This window comes from Rhinolophus hipposideros (assembly GCF_964194185.1).
Source record: "Rhinolophus hipposideros genome assembly, chromosome: 4".
NCBI lineage: Eukaryota > Metazoa > Chordata > Mammalia > Chiroptera > Rhinolophidae > Rhinolophus > Rhinolophus hipposideros.
Genome location: NC_138050.1, coordinates 63419843 through 63437573, shown reverse-complemented (window position 1 = coordinate 63437573; position 17731 = coordinate 63419843). Strand labels below are relative to the sequence as shown.

General features: G+C 40.2%; 1 protein-coding gene across 4 annotated transcripts in view; it reads left to right on the top strand.

The window, feature by feature from the left end:
* The window catches only part of FARP1 (FERM, ARH/RhoGEF and pleckstrin domain protein 1), a 263226-nt gene that overhangs the window by 60873 nt on the left and 184622 nt on the right, over nucleotides 1–17731 (top strand). Inside the window, exon 1 of one of the 4 annotated variants that reach the window (XM_081047180.1) lies at nucleotides 13550–13617. The exons of the other annotated variants lie outside the window; for them this stretch is intronic. Coding sequence (XP_080903306.1) covers nucleotides 13564–13617 — 54 coding nt within the window. The 5' untranslated portion in view covers nucleotides 13550–13563. Of the gene's footprint in view, nucleotides 1–13549; nucleotides 13618–17731 lie in introns of those variants that run through there. 4 annotated transcript variants of the gene reach the window in all.

Here is a 17731-nt window from a genome sequence, read left to right as displayed (position 1 = left end):
TCATTCAGCCCATGTTACTTTTTTGTTTATATAGAGTTCTTTGTTGAAATAAAGGGATTGTTTAAAGATGGGGTGGTGTTAATAACATCCTCTTCCTCCCGAGTGCAGAACCGACTGAAAAGGAGGCTCACTGTTCACTGCCAATCACGATGTCAGCCCTATGACTGGTAAACACTAGACTTAGGTGCTGGCCAGCTGGGCCGACAGCTGTGCCCCGGGTTAGACTCACCACCTAGTTACTGGCGTGTAGATGGGGCAACCACAGCACCCCTGTGGTGAAAACTGTCCAGATGAATCTCTGCCAGTAGGCAGGACTGACCAAAAAGGGGAAGGAGCTGAGCTAGAAAGCCCAGCGCCTTCCTCCAAGTTCACCCATCAGATAGACTAAAACCCACCCCAGGGAAGGAGCAAGTGAGGGGTGGGGGGAAAGGATCAGGAGGGTCCCCCAAGGGGGAACCATGATAAGGAAATTATGTTTATCTTTTATTACAAGTACTGTAGGAAGTATTCTATACATGTGGAGAAGTTTGCTTTTTGGGGGGGAACTGAAAATCTTTGGGACTCACTCATTCCTTAATTCAGTTAGGAAGTTCTGAATTCCTAAGGCATATTTTTACTTCCTTTCAAACTTCAAAGATTGTGGTTGAGGAGATGACAGGGTTCCTGAATTTTTATAGCATTATTTATCAGTTATTTGGCATCTTCTGCTGGTGCTCAGATGTCAGATGTTACTTAGATTTTCCTCTCCAATAAAAGTGCCCTGCTTATCTGAAGAAGGTTCCGACTGTCAATTCCAAGGACTCTTCTCTTATATATATTTCCTTTTCAAATCAGAAATTGGAAAGTTGCTGAAAGTTATCTCATCTATTCACTTGGTATAAGTATGTCTACATCCGACTGAAGATTTCTTCCCCAGTCAGGAAAAAGTTGACATTTGCAACCAGAGCTTTCATTGTCTTCCTTCAAGACTTATTTTGCGTTAGCATCTGGGCTGAGTCCTGCAATTTTACACACTGCAAGTTAACTGTTTCTTACAGGAAATTAACTTCTGCTTGCTGACATCTTTCAGAGGTCTGAGTGTTGCCCAGTGGCTTCTTTTCTCGATCCTTGTTCTTAGATGGAGAGTTGAAATTTTGGAAACTTGCAGTTAGACCAAGGAAGCTGGACTTCATTGGATATTCTTTGAGGCAAGCTGGACTGGGTAAGTGGCCTGGTGGCCACTACTGGTCTTGAAACCAGAAAGGAAGACATGGGGATGTACGCTCTCAGACATTAGCAAAAGTGAAAAACTCAGAGAAAGCAGCTCTGGGCTCTCAGTTGGGTCCTTAGCACTGGATGGTGAAGGGAATTTCAGCTTTCCTCCACCACACCGCCAGTGAGCTTTTGCATGGAAAAGTCAAGTGTAAAGGCATGCTCTGTCTCTGTTTACTACTTCTAAACACTTAAAAACAAATTTAATCCCCACGGCTCTCAATTTTAAACATAATGCAAGCAACACTTTCATTATAGATAACTGGAAAATACAGATAAATAGGAAAGAGAAACCACCCATACTGTAAGTTAACCTATCAGAGAGTAGAAAATACTTAGAAATGAATTTAACCAGGGGGGAACATGTCTGATAAGAAGTAAAACTCTATGGAAGGAATTAAAACAAGATCTAAATAGTGGAAGAACATCTCGTACTCCTGGATGGGGAGACAGTGTTATAAAATATTCTCTCCGAAGGAATTTATACATTTTGTGCTCTTGCTATCATACCATCACTTTTTTAGGGGATGGGGATGGGGAATCAGGCAAAATGATTTTAAGTTCATGTGGGCGAATAAATGTGTGAGAATCACCAAAAAATAAGATAATAAAAAGTCACTTTTAAAAATATGTAAAATAGGGCTTGCTCTTTCAGATGTTAGAATTTTAGAGCCGCTGTAATTAAAACAGCAGGTATTGGCACAGAAATAGAATGAAAGTCCTAGTACATATTGGGAAATTACATATGGTAAAGTACATTTAAATTGGGTGGGGAAAGAATGGTTTTTTGAAATAAACGGTGCTGGCTTACTTAGTTATCCATTTGGAAGAAAACATATAGCTTTTCCATCTTAAACCAGGTACAAGAAAAACTTTCAGATGGATTAAAGCTCTAAATGTAAAACTAAAACATTAGGAAAACATTTGGTAAATTATTTATATAGCCTTTGGGTTAGAGAGGAAACTGAGTCCATAAGGAAAAATATGAGTAATGTATACGTGTTCATACATGCATTCATTCATTCATTCATTCATTCATTCATTCATTCATTCATTCAGTTTGCTTTTACTGCCAGAGATCCATCAGCTTCAACCTGATTTGCCCATCTCTGCACCCACACCCCAGGCTGATTTTTAGCTAGGACACATTGACATGGCCTAATTAGTTTACATCTATAATAATTACTTCTCTCTGTTGTACACTTTTCATAAACACGACTTTTAATGTCAGTGAAACTGTTCACTGAAGGTGCTGTGGACACTTAGGGGAATTGCAGTTGTCACCTTAGCCCTACAGTTATTGAAATTCCATTTGTAACGCAGCATTACAGCTAAATCTTGGAGCCAAATAGATGGTAGATTTGAGAATTACAGCCCCCTCTGACTTATGAGCTAATGTTGTCACTCCACCCCCATCCAGGTATCCTGGCTTCCTCACTTCACTTTTGTTCTTCCTCATGCAGTAGACCATAGTTTTTAGTAGGTAGTGTACTCAGAGAATATTCTACCGACTGTGACCTTTATTTACACGATAGACTTAGCCATCTCCGGGATGGTCTTTATCTAGCCTGATTTTAAATTCTGTCTATCCTTTGTCTGTGTTCTGCATCAATAAGCTAGTTCCAGACTGGGGTTCTGATTAAAGGAAAGGATAATTAATACGACTATTTGTTTGCTCTAAAATGTCTGATTAGACATGTAAGATTGTATTGCTTTATGGAGCGCTTATTTGGGGGGCTGTTGAGTAAGAGTAATGTGGGGGAGGGCCTGGAATAGGCCAAACAGAGGAATGCGTCGGATAATATTTGTTATTTACGCCCACTAATTCTCTGAATAATGAAAACACTTGCAAAACTATGCATGTATATACACATATATGCACTCACATTTGTGCCATATTTAAAAATGTAAGCCCTAATTATTTGGCACTGTTTCTTAAAAATAACAAGCAGTTGTGTTTCCAGTTACACATGGTTAGTGAAGCTCAGCTCCTGTGTAGGCATCAGGGGAATGTTACTTTACCAGGGCGGGTGGGGAAGGAAAGAGAAGTCAGAACATGTACAGCCTTCAGTTTGAGAGAGAGGCAGAGAAGAGGGGGGGCTCTCTGATTCGGGTTTCATCTCTGGTTTTTAGTGTGCTCAAAGTCTTTGGCTCCTTTCTGCACTGGAGGGAACTGCCACGCTGCAGGTGCCGCCCCCAGCAGTGGTGCCCACCTCAGATGGCACTCCCCAGGCACCGCCCCTCCCCCTTGCCTGCTGTTCCCTTCCATATCTATCAGAAGAGCAGCTCATCCTGTCCAATTGTTCTAGAGGAGCGATCCCCAAAACCAAGGCCAAAGGGCCACAAACAGGTCCCTTCCATGTCTGCCAACTGGGTTCCTGGGGGATGTTGTCTGCACTTTATTGCCCCCATAGGACATGTTTGCCAGGGAGCATGCAGTCCTCTCCCCAACTCACTGCCTACATTCTTTCTACGGGCTGAGAACATCCTTAGTCAACCACCTGAGAAATACCTTTCTCTTGAATTCACTCCAAATGAGATGCTTTTCTTTAGCCTTTGTTCCTTTTCACTTTTCTGGGATGTGGGCTCCTTTTCTTCTTTCTGTCACAAAGGAAGTCGTTGGAAGAGAAATTGGTCTTTACTGAAGAAGGAAGACATAGCCTACTCATTTGTTTCCCTCACCCTCCATGCTGCAGCCCCTGCTCCAAGGTGCCAGTGTTGCGTGCCGTGTATTTCAAGGCTCAGATTGGGGAGAGTAGGTACGGGGGCCAAATGGCAAAGACACCATGTATGTTTCTAGATGATGATGGAGACAGACAGCCCCACTACCAGGAGAGACTGTGGCATCTCTGCCTGCGGAGCTTCTAGAGGAGGCAGCACCCCTCTGTGTGGCATGGAGAAGGAACCCTTTTGGGCTAAGTCAAGGCATGGAATTGATAACAGCTTGATGCAATTCTTCTGCAGTTTGCACCGGGAGAATACAGAAAAGTTTAAGCCTGGGGTCTTGCGTGTTTTATAACCATTAATTCATGAAGCTCTTCAGAACACTGGCAGTGTGGTAAGTAATATGAAGTTAGAGATCTTATCTTCCTTGTTTGAAATGGGGGTGCCACGAGGACATGGAACACCTCTCGGAACTCAGAGCGGTATCTGAACCTGACTTAGTCTCACATCTTAGGGGCATGGGTTTGGACTCTGTGCTCCTTTGTGCTCTCTCTTCCTTTCTTCTCTGCCCTTCCTCAGGTCCTCAGTATCTGGGCACACCCAGGCCCAGCTGGCGGAAGAGCTGTTTGTGAATTTGTCTCCATCTGTACATGAGGGCGGTCCGTTTTACTGGTGACTAAAAAGGCTGACCCTCCCCCAAGAAAGGAGGAATTCCCCAGGCCTGTCTTTCTCCTGGGCTGGACATTGGGTTTTTTCCTGATGTCAGACTTGAGACTGAACCACTGGCTCTTCCTGGGTCTCCAACCCGCTGGCCTTCAAACTAGAATTAACAGCATCAGCTCTCCCGGGTCGCTAGCTTGCTAACTCACCCTGCAGACTGTGGGACTTGTCAGGCCCCAGAATCGCATGAGCGCATGCCTTATAATAAGTGATTAGTATGACTTGGGGTCCCCTGTTCTCTTTGTTTTAGTCCTCTGCTTTTTTGCCAGGTTAGCAATGCAGCGAAAACGATCATTTAAAAATTACATCTAGAGTTGTCAGTAGTTTTCAGTGGTAGGGTTTGTTCATGATGGTTGATCTTAAGTATGCTAGAAAGTGAAATTCATCATTTCTTTGGAATACTTGGAGCAGCAGCAGCAAGGAAATACTGAAAAGTTCTCTGAAGTGGACTATGATCCTGTCGGCATGTGCTGTTTGATTCTTACAGGTGTGTGTATTAACTGTCAGACGATCAGAGAAGGACGCATTCTTTACACTGATATACCTCAAAATCTATTTCCGAACAGCATTAGAATTCATTTATTCATAATTTCCACGTTTGGCTTTTGGTGATATTAACGTTTCTGTCAAAATGGTGTTTCAGGTGGTCATTTGCAGTGATTTCTGACGACTTGGGTTTTTAGGACTGTTGATGTCTATTTTTAGTGTCTGAGCTTCCTGTTCTTTAATTCTCTCGGGCTCTCTCTAATTTACTCTAATGAATGCATTTATGGGCATTTGAGCTTCTTTTAGAGGATGGCATTGGCTTCTCTGTGAGCAGGTCACTGTCTGTCACGGGATATGCTCAGTGTAAGCCAGGGTCTGGTGGTGGCAGCAGCCGTCTCCCCCGACCCCCGACCTCCCTCCCCACCCTGACTCCCATGGACTGAGCCTGGCAAGTGTGTTGATTATCAGCCTGTTTTCTCCAAGCCTCACACAACTTTCAAAATGGTCGATATCATCCCAGTTTTGCAAACAGTGAAACTGAGTAGCTTGCCAAATCTGTCTGTTTTAGTCTGGGTTCTCCAGAGAAATAGAACCGACAGGGTATGTATAAATGCAGTACATAGAAAAGTATTTATTATAAAGCATGGGCTCATGCAATTCTGGGGCCTGACAAGTCCCACAGTCTGCAGGGTGAGTTAGCAAACTAGCCACCCGGGAGAGCTGATGCTGTTAATTCTAGTTTGAAGGTCAGCGGGTTTGAGACCCAGGAAGAGCCAGTGGTTCAGTCTCAAGTCTGACATCAGGAAAAAACCCAATGTCCAGCCCAGGAGAAAGTCAGGCCTGGGGAATTCCTCCTTTCTTGGGGGAGGGTCAGCCTTTTTGGTCTATGCAGGCCTTCAACTGATTAGGTGAGGCCCACCTACACTAGGGCTACTGTAAGTATGCCTAGTGTACCATCAACAAACACAGAGCATGTTCAAAATCAAATGTTTAGCTCGGTTTTAAAAATAGGTGGAACAAATATTATTGGATATATTAGGTTCATTATTAATATTCTGACTCTTAGCTATACCAATTAGCTGATCAAAAATCATTGCTGGAATTAGCCTCAAATGTTTGAAAAAGAAATGAGTCTGGACAATTAGCCAGAGATGTACCTCAATGATTTTGTAGTATTTCTCTAAAAGTATATCTATAGCAAAATAGCCTCATTTGGATATAGCACACTGACCCAGAAAGTTCCACTAAGCCCATCTTTCCATGTATGACCAAAATACTCTGAAACATTTCCAACCTCTCTACTTTTCTTTAATATTCTCTAAACTCTTTGGATTTGTAATAATACGTTTCCTAAGCCAGGGGTAGTAATATCTTTGAATTCTAATACTATCAAACAGGTGAAATTTTATTATGTTATTTAGAAGATAAACATAGCTAACTAGCTTTCTCTCCATACCCCTCACTGAGTAATAAAAAGTAGGTCAAACATTTTGGATCCCTTGACTTTGATGGCTATAAGATTGTTCAGTAGATTTTTGTCTTGGTTTCAGAGTGGAAAGGGGAAATAGATTTGACAGCAGTATTTAGAGAGAAAGCTGTGTTTCTTTGTGGTCTTGAAATGAGCCATTTTGCATAAATATAAAAACTTTCTTATTGACACTAATTGATTTCTAAAGTGATCACGTATTTCCCTGGAACCTTACCATTTTGTAATAGTAATCATACTCTTCTGAATGTACTCTAGTAATTCTAGCTAGTTCTGAGGCAGTGTTATGAAGCACATAGTGGAGACTGTACTCTCAGAGTACTTTGGTTTACAGAAACCGTCTAAATGAACTTACCTCTCTATTGGGTTTCTTTTTAGTAATTTCTTTCGAAACTGTTGAGCTCTGTGGAAACCATGTCTGTTTTTTTCACTGCTGTATCCCATCCCTTAGGGCCATGCTTGGAATGTAGATACTGTGTTAGTTTTCTATGACTGTTGTAACAGCGTACTACAGACTGGGGGCTTAAACAGTAGAGATTTATTGTTCCTACTGGAGGTCAGAAGTCCGAGATCAAGGTGTCAGCGGGCCATCCTCCCTCTGAAGGCTCCAGGGAAGGATTTGTTCCAGTCTCTCTCCCAACCTGTGGCTTGTGGCAGCATAACTCCGGTCTTCACAATCCTTGCATGCCCCCTGTGTGAGCATGTGTCCCAATTTCCCCTTTGCTAAGCACACCAATCATACAGGAGTATGGGACCCCCCCCCCACTCCTGTATGACCTCATCTTAACTAATCACATCTGCAGGGACCCTATTTCCAAATGAGGTCACATTCTGAAATCTTGAGGTTAGGACTTTAACATATGAATCTCGAGGGGACGCACTTCAACCCATAACAGGAACTTAAGGGTAAGTGAGGTTATAGACGTGAATCTCTGATTCTACAGGGTTAGTGTCCTTATAAGAAGAGACACCAGAGAGCTCGCTCGCTCTCCCTCCACCATGGGAGGGCACAACCAGAAGGCGGCCGTCTGCCAGCCATGAAGAGAGTCCTCATCAGGAACCCAATCCACTGGTACCTTGATCTTGGACTTCCCAGCCCCCAGAACTGTGAGAAGTAATTTCTGCTGTTAACGCCTTCCAGTCTACGGTATTTTGTTATGGCATCCTGAGCTGACTAATACAACATGTGCCCAGAAAAATATTTTTTTTAAAATATCTTACTGCTTAATAATCACAAAAACAATGATAGTAGCAGCTTGCACGTCGAGAGCCAGATACCGTTTGTTCTTAGCTCTGAGAGAGGTGCTCTTATTATTCCCATTTTACAGACGTGAAAAGCTGTTGCCCAGAGGTTAAGTAACTTGCTCAAGGCCACACAGCTGGCAAGGGGGGAGTTGCGTGGGCTCTGGTGTCTGGCCCTGAGTCCCTGTCCATCTTCATTACCTTTGGGCTTGCTCCGCTGGATAGCAATAGCTGCATGGAATTTCAGATCCCTTCATTTCAGCATCAGTTTTACAAGACCTTCCTGTGGTCCTCCAGTGCAATGCCTCCACATTTATAGGCATATGAACAGCCCTGCGGTACCCAGGCTGTGAATCCCCTGGAAACCAGTGTAATGTTCTAACAGAAACGAGAAGTCCTGAAAAAGCCACAAGGGACCTGGCTGCCACTAGCAGAGGATAAATTCTGCGCTAGTAATTTGTGTGTAACCTTTGGATTATGCCTGATATTTCGAATATAAAAGAACTCCTGGGGGTGTGGTAACAGGAGCTAAACTGGTCCTGGAGAGGAAGAGGGGGCTGCTTCTACCCACGATAGGAGGCAGCATGTGTTTGCCACACCTGTGCCCCAGGTAGGAAGACGAACACTGGACAGCAGCTTTTAGTCAGCAGCTTTGAATACGGTAGGGTGTTTCCTCCCCTTTAACTAATTTTAATAATTGCCAACTGTAGCCAAAAAAAAAAACACCCAAAAAAGGTAACATAAAATTTACCATCTTAACCATTTTTTAGCTGTACAGTTCAGTAGTGTTATGTATCTTCACATTGTTGCGTAATCAATCTCCAGAACTTCATTCGTCTTACAAGTTGAAACTGTACCCATTGAACCGCTACTCCTTTCCCTCTCTCCCAAGTCCCTGGCAACCATCCAGGTTCATTTTTAAAACTGCCTTATTTAATATAATTCACAAACCATACAATTCATTCATTAAAGTATATACAATTCAATTGGTTTTAGCATATGTACAGAGTTGTGCAGCCATCACCACAGTTTCCAAGTATTTTTGTCACCCCCCCAAAAAAGAAACCCCGTATCTATCAAGAGTCACACCTTATTCCTTCTCCCAGCCTCTGACAACCACTAACCTACTTTCTGTCTCTGTAGATTTGCCTATTCTGACACATTTCATATACATGGAATCATACATGTGGCCCTCTGTAACTGGCTTCACAAAGGCTCTCTTTTTTTTTTAAATCATTAACTTATCATATAACTGAAGGGTAAAGCATAATAAAAGTTTGCTTAACCATAACCCTCAGTCCAATGGCATTTTTTCCTCCAGAAATCTTAATTTGTAGATGGGAATAACTGACTATGTTAAACTGTCAAGATCTCCATTTAAGTGCCACCTGTATGAAGATTTAAGAAAATGAAATATGCTTCTCAAAGAGATTTAATTAAAGCCATACAGGGTCATAAATCTAGTCATATTATATGTAGCTGGTCAAAGACTTACTCAACTGGAACAGAAAAAGCACAGATGTTGTCACCATTCCCTACATGCATTTCTAAAACAGTACTTGGGATTGCAAAGCAGGTAAAGAAAGAGCATGCTTTGCCTTTGTTATTTTAGGAGGAAACCCACTTCTTGTCTGGGGAAGATGGATTAGTGGTATAGACTGGATCTTCCCTTTTAATCCTCATGGAGGATTGTATTTCCTTATGGGTTAATATATCTTCGTAGTGTTTCAGAATATTTTTGAAGCCTTTCTGCAGCTATGAGAAAATAATTAACACCAGCATTCAGTATATTGGAACACTTAAAATGTTAAAATATCATGTCAAGATAGGACCCCAAAGGGAAGACGGTCCAGCTTTCTGTGAATGTCTCCTATTTGATGCCTACTCTGGACAGGCCCTGGGTGTATTTCTCCCCCTTATCACCACCATAAAAACGGGAGGCCCGTGTCCCCCAGGTTTAGCAACGGCTCTCAGGGCAAGGGTTGCTTCTGTTGTTCCGTTTTATTGCTGACTCTTTGGATCCGAGTGTCTTTGCTTTCTTGCAGTAGTGCATTGACAGAGATATTTATATTTTACCATGCATTTTAGTTAGTTTACATGATTTCTGTACCGTGGAAAAATTTTAGGTGGTTCAGGGAGAGGAGACATAGTCAGGGCTGAGGGCGGGTCCTCCAAGGTGGAAAGGGCTGCGGTCAGATCTAGGCAGAGCTATTTAGACATTCTTGCAGGAGACCATGCTGGAGAGGGGAACAGCAGGAGCCGAGCACACAGAGGACATTGCCCGGCGAGTAGGTGGGCCTGGAGGTCGCAGGGGAGAGGAGGACACTCAGGTTTCTGGCTGGGCCAGTGGATGGGTAATGGCATTGGCTAGAGACAGGTGCTCAAGGGGATGATGGCTAAGTAGAGCAGAGTCATTTGAGGTGAAATGTTGGGAAGGAGGGCAGCTGACTCTGCAGCTTCACGCTAGACACCATCCAGAGTCCTGGGCACATGAGAGTGGTACATATGTGTGCTGGGCTAGAGCTTTCCAGAGAAGAGATGAGTAAGCAAGGGGCTACTGTCTGCGTTCTAGCCAGTGAGAAGGAGGGGATAAGCCCGAAGTCACACTGGACATGGACCCTTATCAGGAAGAGAGTCTTCTTAGAGAAAGCTGATAAAGAGATAGGGTGACACTGTAGTGTGATCATTCTATGGAGGAAAGTTGGCCAAGTCAGGGAATTAGTAGGAGGGGAGGCCTCCCTACTTCCTGCTCCAGGGCCCCTGAGTACCAGAAGGCGTCCTCCATCTCGTCCATCTTTGCCGTGGGCCCAGGGCACGGAGGTGCTTTGGCCAGTTCCTCTACCTTCTGGTGGTTAAGCATGAATTTAGTAACAGGGCACATGCACATTTTGTGGGGCCTTCTCTTAAAAAATGCACACGAAGTTATGAATGAAAAATTAGATCTGAGACCTTGGAGGGGTCAGCAAGTGACCATCTGAAGCCCAAGCGGCTTTGGCTTCTGTGTGAATTTGTCTCCACAGCTATTGTGTGAGTGGTGTTGTGAGACAAATCAGGGGAAAACAGTGGTGGTTTCCAGTTTGCTGAAACACAAATTTCTTACCTCTCTCTTGGCTGTTTTGAGAGAAGAATGGAAATGGGAGAAATTTAGGGGGCAAAAAAATAAAAAAGGAACTGATGCATTCTTGTTATTTCTATGGCTAAAAAATTATGAGTATTATACCCAATGTTTTGTTTGTGAATACTCTGGCTCTTTTGGTGGAAAACAAAAATATTAGACCTGAGATGAAAAGGAAAAGTCGGTTGATAAGGAATGGAAGAAAACGTGAGTGGCGGTCAAATGGAGGTGAACCTGTAGCTTTGAAACCCTGCTGTAAGATGAAGTTACCTCACTGTTCAGTAGAGAATGATAATTTTAATTATGTAAACACAAAATCCCCACACTGACAGGTACTACCCCAGAGAATGAGAGTTGCTTTTGTAATGTTTTCCAGTATCTCCTTGTTTACAGTGGGGAAAAAAATATATTTTTTAAACTTTTATTTATTTTAAGTGTGTTTTTCCAGGACCCATCAGCTCCAAGTCAAGTAGTTCTTTCAATCTAGCTATGGAGGACGCAGTTCACAGTGGCCCATGTGGGGATCGAACTGGCAACCTTGTTGTTAAGAGGACACCGCACTCTAACCAACTGAGCTGACTGGCCGCGTCCATAGTGAAAAATTTAAAACGGGGTGGGAAGGGCAGAATGAGAAGAATTTAGTATAATCTGGAAACTCAGTATCCCTTTAAATCAAGTATTGAGTTTTCTCCTTTGACTTATTGTGAGTTATAGGACATGTATCTACTGCCCTAGGTGGCAGGAGTCTAGAGGGTGAGTCAGTAGAAAGAAATTAGAAGACAAGATTCCTGCTGGAGTGAAGATCCTAATCCAATATGCACATGCAACAGCTGATGAATCGTTATGGCATAAAAACGCAGGCAAACAAGTGACTAGAATATGGTATGAACTACATTCATGGGCACTGAGGGAATGGGAAATCTGGCAAAGTGAAGAACTGCGTGGAGCAGAGGGCTAGGTGGATTTCTGCCACAGATGAGCCCGAAGGGAAGTTTTAAAAAAGGCCATGGGCAACGTGCGCAGAGTTTCAGGGGCCTCAGCTGTTGGGAAGGACCCGAGTGCTTCCAGAATGCTGCACACTGTGTGCGGGTCGGGCCGGGAAGACCTACTGTGCAGAATGCCTAGTGTGGAAGTGCTGAGGGTATTCATGAGTGAGGCCCTTACACCCCTGCTTGTTGTGTTTGATGAACTCGACTATATTGCATGTTAATGGGAGGCGACCTCTTTGGGGAATATATTCTGCATATCTGGACTCATATGTAAGCCTCTTTTCTGTTCTTTGCCATCCAGCTTGTTTATTTTTCTATTTTATGCGAGGGACATACCTACGTCCTGAATTGGCAGTCTCTGTTTAAAGTCATTTTGTGTTAAGCATGACACAGTTTTGCAAGGGCCCCCCTGAAAATTTTGTTTTAGGTCCATTAAAGAAACATATTCCTATTAAGCAGATTTCCTTAATACATAAATAATTCTAGTGTTCTCTTCTTCCCCAAGGCAATGGAAAAAATTAGTGTCCACTACCTGCATTGAAACTGGCTTTCCAAATGCTTTTGTCTGCAATAGTAGTAAACATTCACTGGCTGAATAGCAAATTTATTTCAGAGGGGATCATTTTCATGTTAAAGAGGATTTTTAGAAATCTAGACTTCTCAAAGTCCTAGGAATGTAATGTACAGCATGATGACAATAGCTAACACTGCTGTATGATACATAGGAAAGTTGTTAAAAGAGTAAATCCTGAGTTCTCATCACAAGGAGAAAACGTTTCCTTGTTGCTTTTTTCTTTTCTTTTTTATTTTACCCATATGAGAAGATGGCCGAACCTATTATTTGCTAAACCTATTATGATAATCATTTCACAATATATGTAAATCAGATCATCATGCTATATGCCTTAAACTTACACAGTGATGTATATCAGTTATTTCTCAACAAAACGGGGGGAAAACCCACAGTGAGATAGCACCTCACACCTATTAAAATGGCTATTGTCAAAATGGCAAGAGATAATAAGTGCTGGAGAGGATGTAGTGAAAAGGGAATCCTCGTGCATAGTTGGTTGTAATGTAAATTGTTACAGCCACTGTGAAAAGCAGTATGTAGGTTCCTAACAATTAAAAATAGAGCTACAGTATGATCCAGAAATTCCACTTCTGGGTATATGCCAAAGGAAATTAAATCAGGGTGTCCAAGAGATAACTACACCCCCATGTTCATCACAGCATTATTTTTTTTTTTGAAATGTCATGGATACTTTAATAGTTCATTGCAGTCATTGCAATTATTTCACAATATTATTTACATTCAGTATTACTTTGAAATAGTGGCAGATATTAGACTGCTAAATCTTGTTTTTATATAATGCACTACTAAGGAAGCACATTATCACAAATTTACTTTTTTTTTTTTTAAAGCAAAGACTCTTTAATGTCCGAGTCACTATTTCAAAATATAACAATAGTCACTGTCCGTGTAAGATTTAGTCTTAACAGGATTTTGCTATTCTGTTATGTGACATTAGTATTGACTGATTACATTTTTTTTATCTTTCTTTTTTTATTTATTTATTTACATCACAGCATTATTCACAATAGCCAAGATGTGGAAACAACCTAAGTATCTTTGTACAGATGAATGGATAAGAAGATGTGAGGTATATATCTCTATAGATACAGGATGTGATCGCAAAATTTGGTGAATGTGTAAATAGAAAATTCATTATGGTAAAAGACACATTGCCATTAATCCCCCTCGAAATACTTCCCCTCACTTCGAACACACTTATTCCATCGTTCTTGCCACTTTCTGAAGCAGTTCTGGAAGTCCTCTTTCGTGAGTGTCTTTATTTCATCCTCCATCATGACAGTGCTCCATGTCACACATTGCTTCTGGCACAGCAATTTCTGTCAAAACATTACAGTGTCCTCATCCACCTTATTCACCAGATCTGGCACCTTACAACTTCTGGCTCTTCCCCCAAGTGAAAAATGACCATGAAAGGAAGACGTTTTGAATTGATTAAGGACATTGAGGCAGCCACGACAGCGCAACTAAAGACACTCACAAAAGAGGACCAAAAATAAGACCTAGCCAAATAATCAGTTGCATAATCTAATGCATCTTTTGAAGCAAAAATTAATATAAGACCCGGTCTTATTTTACTAAAATATAAGACCGGGTCTTATCTAACATAATATATATAATACCGGGTCTTGTATTAATTTTTGCTCCAAAAGATGCATTAGAGCTGATGGTCTGACTAGGTCGTGTTTTTGGGGAAACACGGTGTCAGTCAAAGGGTACAAACTTCTAGTTATAAGTTCTGGGGATCTAATACACGGCATGGTGACTGTAGTTAATAATCTTGTACTATAGACTTGAAAGTTGCTAAGAGAGTAGATCTTAAATGTTCTCACCCCAGAAAAGAAATGTTAACTATGTGAGGTTATGGAAGTGTTAAGAAACCCTACTGGGAGTAATCCCTAAATGAGGGTAATCATTTCTCAATATGTAAGTGTATCAAATCATTATGTTATATACCTTAAACTTCCATAATGTTATATGTCAATTATATTTCAGTAAGGCTGGAAAACAAATATAAAATATAATCAATGATTTTTTTTTAAAAAAAGAAAAAAATCTAGGCTTAGTGAGCATAAGTTTGGTGTGTGTGTATATTATACTGTATATAATATATATACAAATATACAGAAGGTGCCAAAAAATGTGTACATATTTTAAGAAAGGGAAAATCTATAATACTCAATATATACTGATAACAAAAGATGAATACAAGTCATATATATACATTCTTTTGGTACCCCGCTATATGTTGCTTCAGTTAAGATCAATATCTATCACATAATCAATCTCAAAACTGTTTAGTTTTATTTAGAAAGTAGACTTTATTCCTACTCAAAATAACAGAAATACCTAGGAAAATGTATATATATATATATATATATATATATATATATATATATATGAGTCTATCTATCTATCTATCTATATGTATGTATGTATATCTATCTGTGTATATATATATATATAAAACACACACACACACACACATATATATATATATATATATATATATATATATATATATATATATAATGGTACCTCCTTTGTTTCTTTCAAAGGTAAGAATATAGAAAAGCACAGTAACAAACACTATTCAAGAATATGTTATAATTCATGAAATCTTATAAAAGACTAATTTTGTCTTTAATTATATAAATATGTTTTAGAAGAGCTTAATATTTTAATATGTATATGTCATTTGTGAATTTTATTAATAAGTCAATTCTACATCTGTCTTTAAAGTATATTTCATGTGGGAAGAATGTAGGTTTTAGGCATTTAGCTCAGAGAAAGTGAAAAGGAAACTTTTACTGATCATTTTTGACTTTTATGTTTTTTGTCCAGTGCTTGCTATTCTTTCTCCGATGTGGGAAAAGACTCCTTATATTTTATGTATGAAAGTTTTCCTGTTTTCCTGAGGAACTATGATCCCTTTTCCCCAGACTTACAGATGGTCAGCAATGTTTTTCCCTGTTATTTAGGATGATATTGTAAAATCAGATACACAGTAAAGTGCCTCAGTGCCCCCAAAACAATAATGACATGTTATTTCCCAGTCTAGGATGTGAAATAAGTATTTGTTCATTAGTTTTAACATTTTCTTTGACCAACTCAGATGAACCAGAACTCAATGCATTACGGAATACCTGTCATCCTCGATGCATTATTCAGGTCTAGAGGATGAAAAATCAGTCATGAAGAGATACTTTGTTATGTTCCATTGAGTAAGAAGAATCTGTATCACTTGCATTGCCTTTTTAGATAATTCTCTTTTGCCAGCTTGATAAAAGATCTCAGTATTGATCATCAGTTATTTTTGTAATCTCTGGAATAGAATATCAACGATCAAGGTCCTTTGGGTCAATTTAAACTTGATTAAAATTTTAGAGAGGCCTTTTGTTCAATTAAATACAATCATGTTAGTCCTAGAAAATCTTGCCGGATTTTAAAGTGGAATAGAATTGGGTACAATTTATGGTGGAAATACAGTCTAACCCGAACCTTATAGTTGATTGTTCATTGGCAATTTGGATTTTCCAGCAAATGCCCTTTCAACAGAATTAGCATTTGTTCTCTTGTCTCCCATGAATGCTGTGCTCCATTTTCCCACCTATGGCGTGCCTTTTCACTAGGATAGTTCTGTGGCCCTTCGAAACCCAAGCCTGTAACCACCATTTGCACATAACTGGAAAAGTTTGGAGAGCGCTGCATTTCCACTCTTCTGAAGGAAAGGCTCTATTTCTCATGTAAATTGGGGTTGAAGCAGAAGGTTAGGGGTAGCAATCACTGAAGAGGTTCTTACTCTCAACTGAGTTAAGACTTAGTCCTGTTTGATTATTTCGTTTGAAGAAAATGATTGGCAATGGCTGGAGTTATTTTAAAATGTGATATGAATACATTTTAGTGCCAAGGAAAAGTTATTTTTCTGCTGGGTGGGTGTAGATGGCGAAGTGCTGTCAGATGGTGAAGCCCCCTGACAGTGAGGCCCCCCACCTCGTAACTAGGTCTCTTGGACGCTGGCTCCCTCCCAGATTTGGTGCCTCTTCAAAGGGAGCAAGAAGGCCTTTCTACCCTGGGTTGTTTGCTACCTGGAGAAGATTTCCTTCCATTCCAGCCATAAATAAGACCAGAGAGGAATTTGGTTTATTGCTAGTGTTGAAGTTAAAAACCATCTGCCTTTCCCAAGTGGTCTCTTAATTAGATTCATTAGTTTTACAGTGTTAATTGGAATTGCTGCAGTTCAATTCCTGAAAGGTTTTAAATTTAAAACGTACACCTCATTTACCCTATTATGTGTTCTGAGATTTCTGCAGTAATTTCTAAATGTTAGTTAATTCAAAGAATGGATTATTACCGTATTTCCCCGAAAATAAGACCTAACCAGAAAATAAGCCCTAGCATGATTTTTCAGGATGACATTCCCTGAACGTAAGCCCTAATGCGTCTTTTGGAGCAAAAGTTAACATAAGACCTGGTCTTATTTTCTTATTTTAGGGCTTATTTTATATTACGAGCATCCTGAAAAATCATGCTAGTGCTTATTTTCTGGTTAGGTCTTATTTTCGGGGAAACACGGTAATTGTAAAGCCTTATAGAAAGACTAATAGAGCCAGATATCTATTTTATTTCATGTGTGTCTTTACCAGTTTTTTGATAAGCATTTTGTAAGCTGTTTATATGAGAACAGTAAATTTTGATAACAAAATTTCAGCTCCCGTATTTAATTCAATGTTTTATCTAAGTTATAGTACCTAAAGAATATAAAGAGAACACTGCAGTTGCAACAGATGATTAAGAATAATACATGAGACATTTTCCTACTTCTGTAAACTCAAAGCTTTATTTTAAAAAATTTCCTTCTCAGAGTAAAGTTGGATGATTAGGCCGGAACTAGTTAGAACAGTAGATGTTTCTTTTATTATTAAGAGTTGAGGAAACTTTTGGGGTTAATAGAACCATTCTTTAAAAGAAAAACTTGTTTTGTAATTAGAAAGGAACTACATAATTACCTGGCAATGACAATTTCAAATGACAGACATTACAGAGATATGCCCCCATTCCTCTTGTAACTGTTGAAATGAATTCTTAATTGTCGTGGATAGATCAAGAAAATAGCTTAGTCTGTTCATTCTTGTAGCTTTTTAAAAATTAGATTCTTTCGTTTTTGTCTAGGCATGGTGACT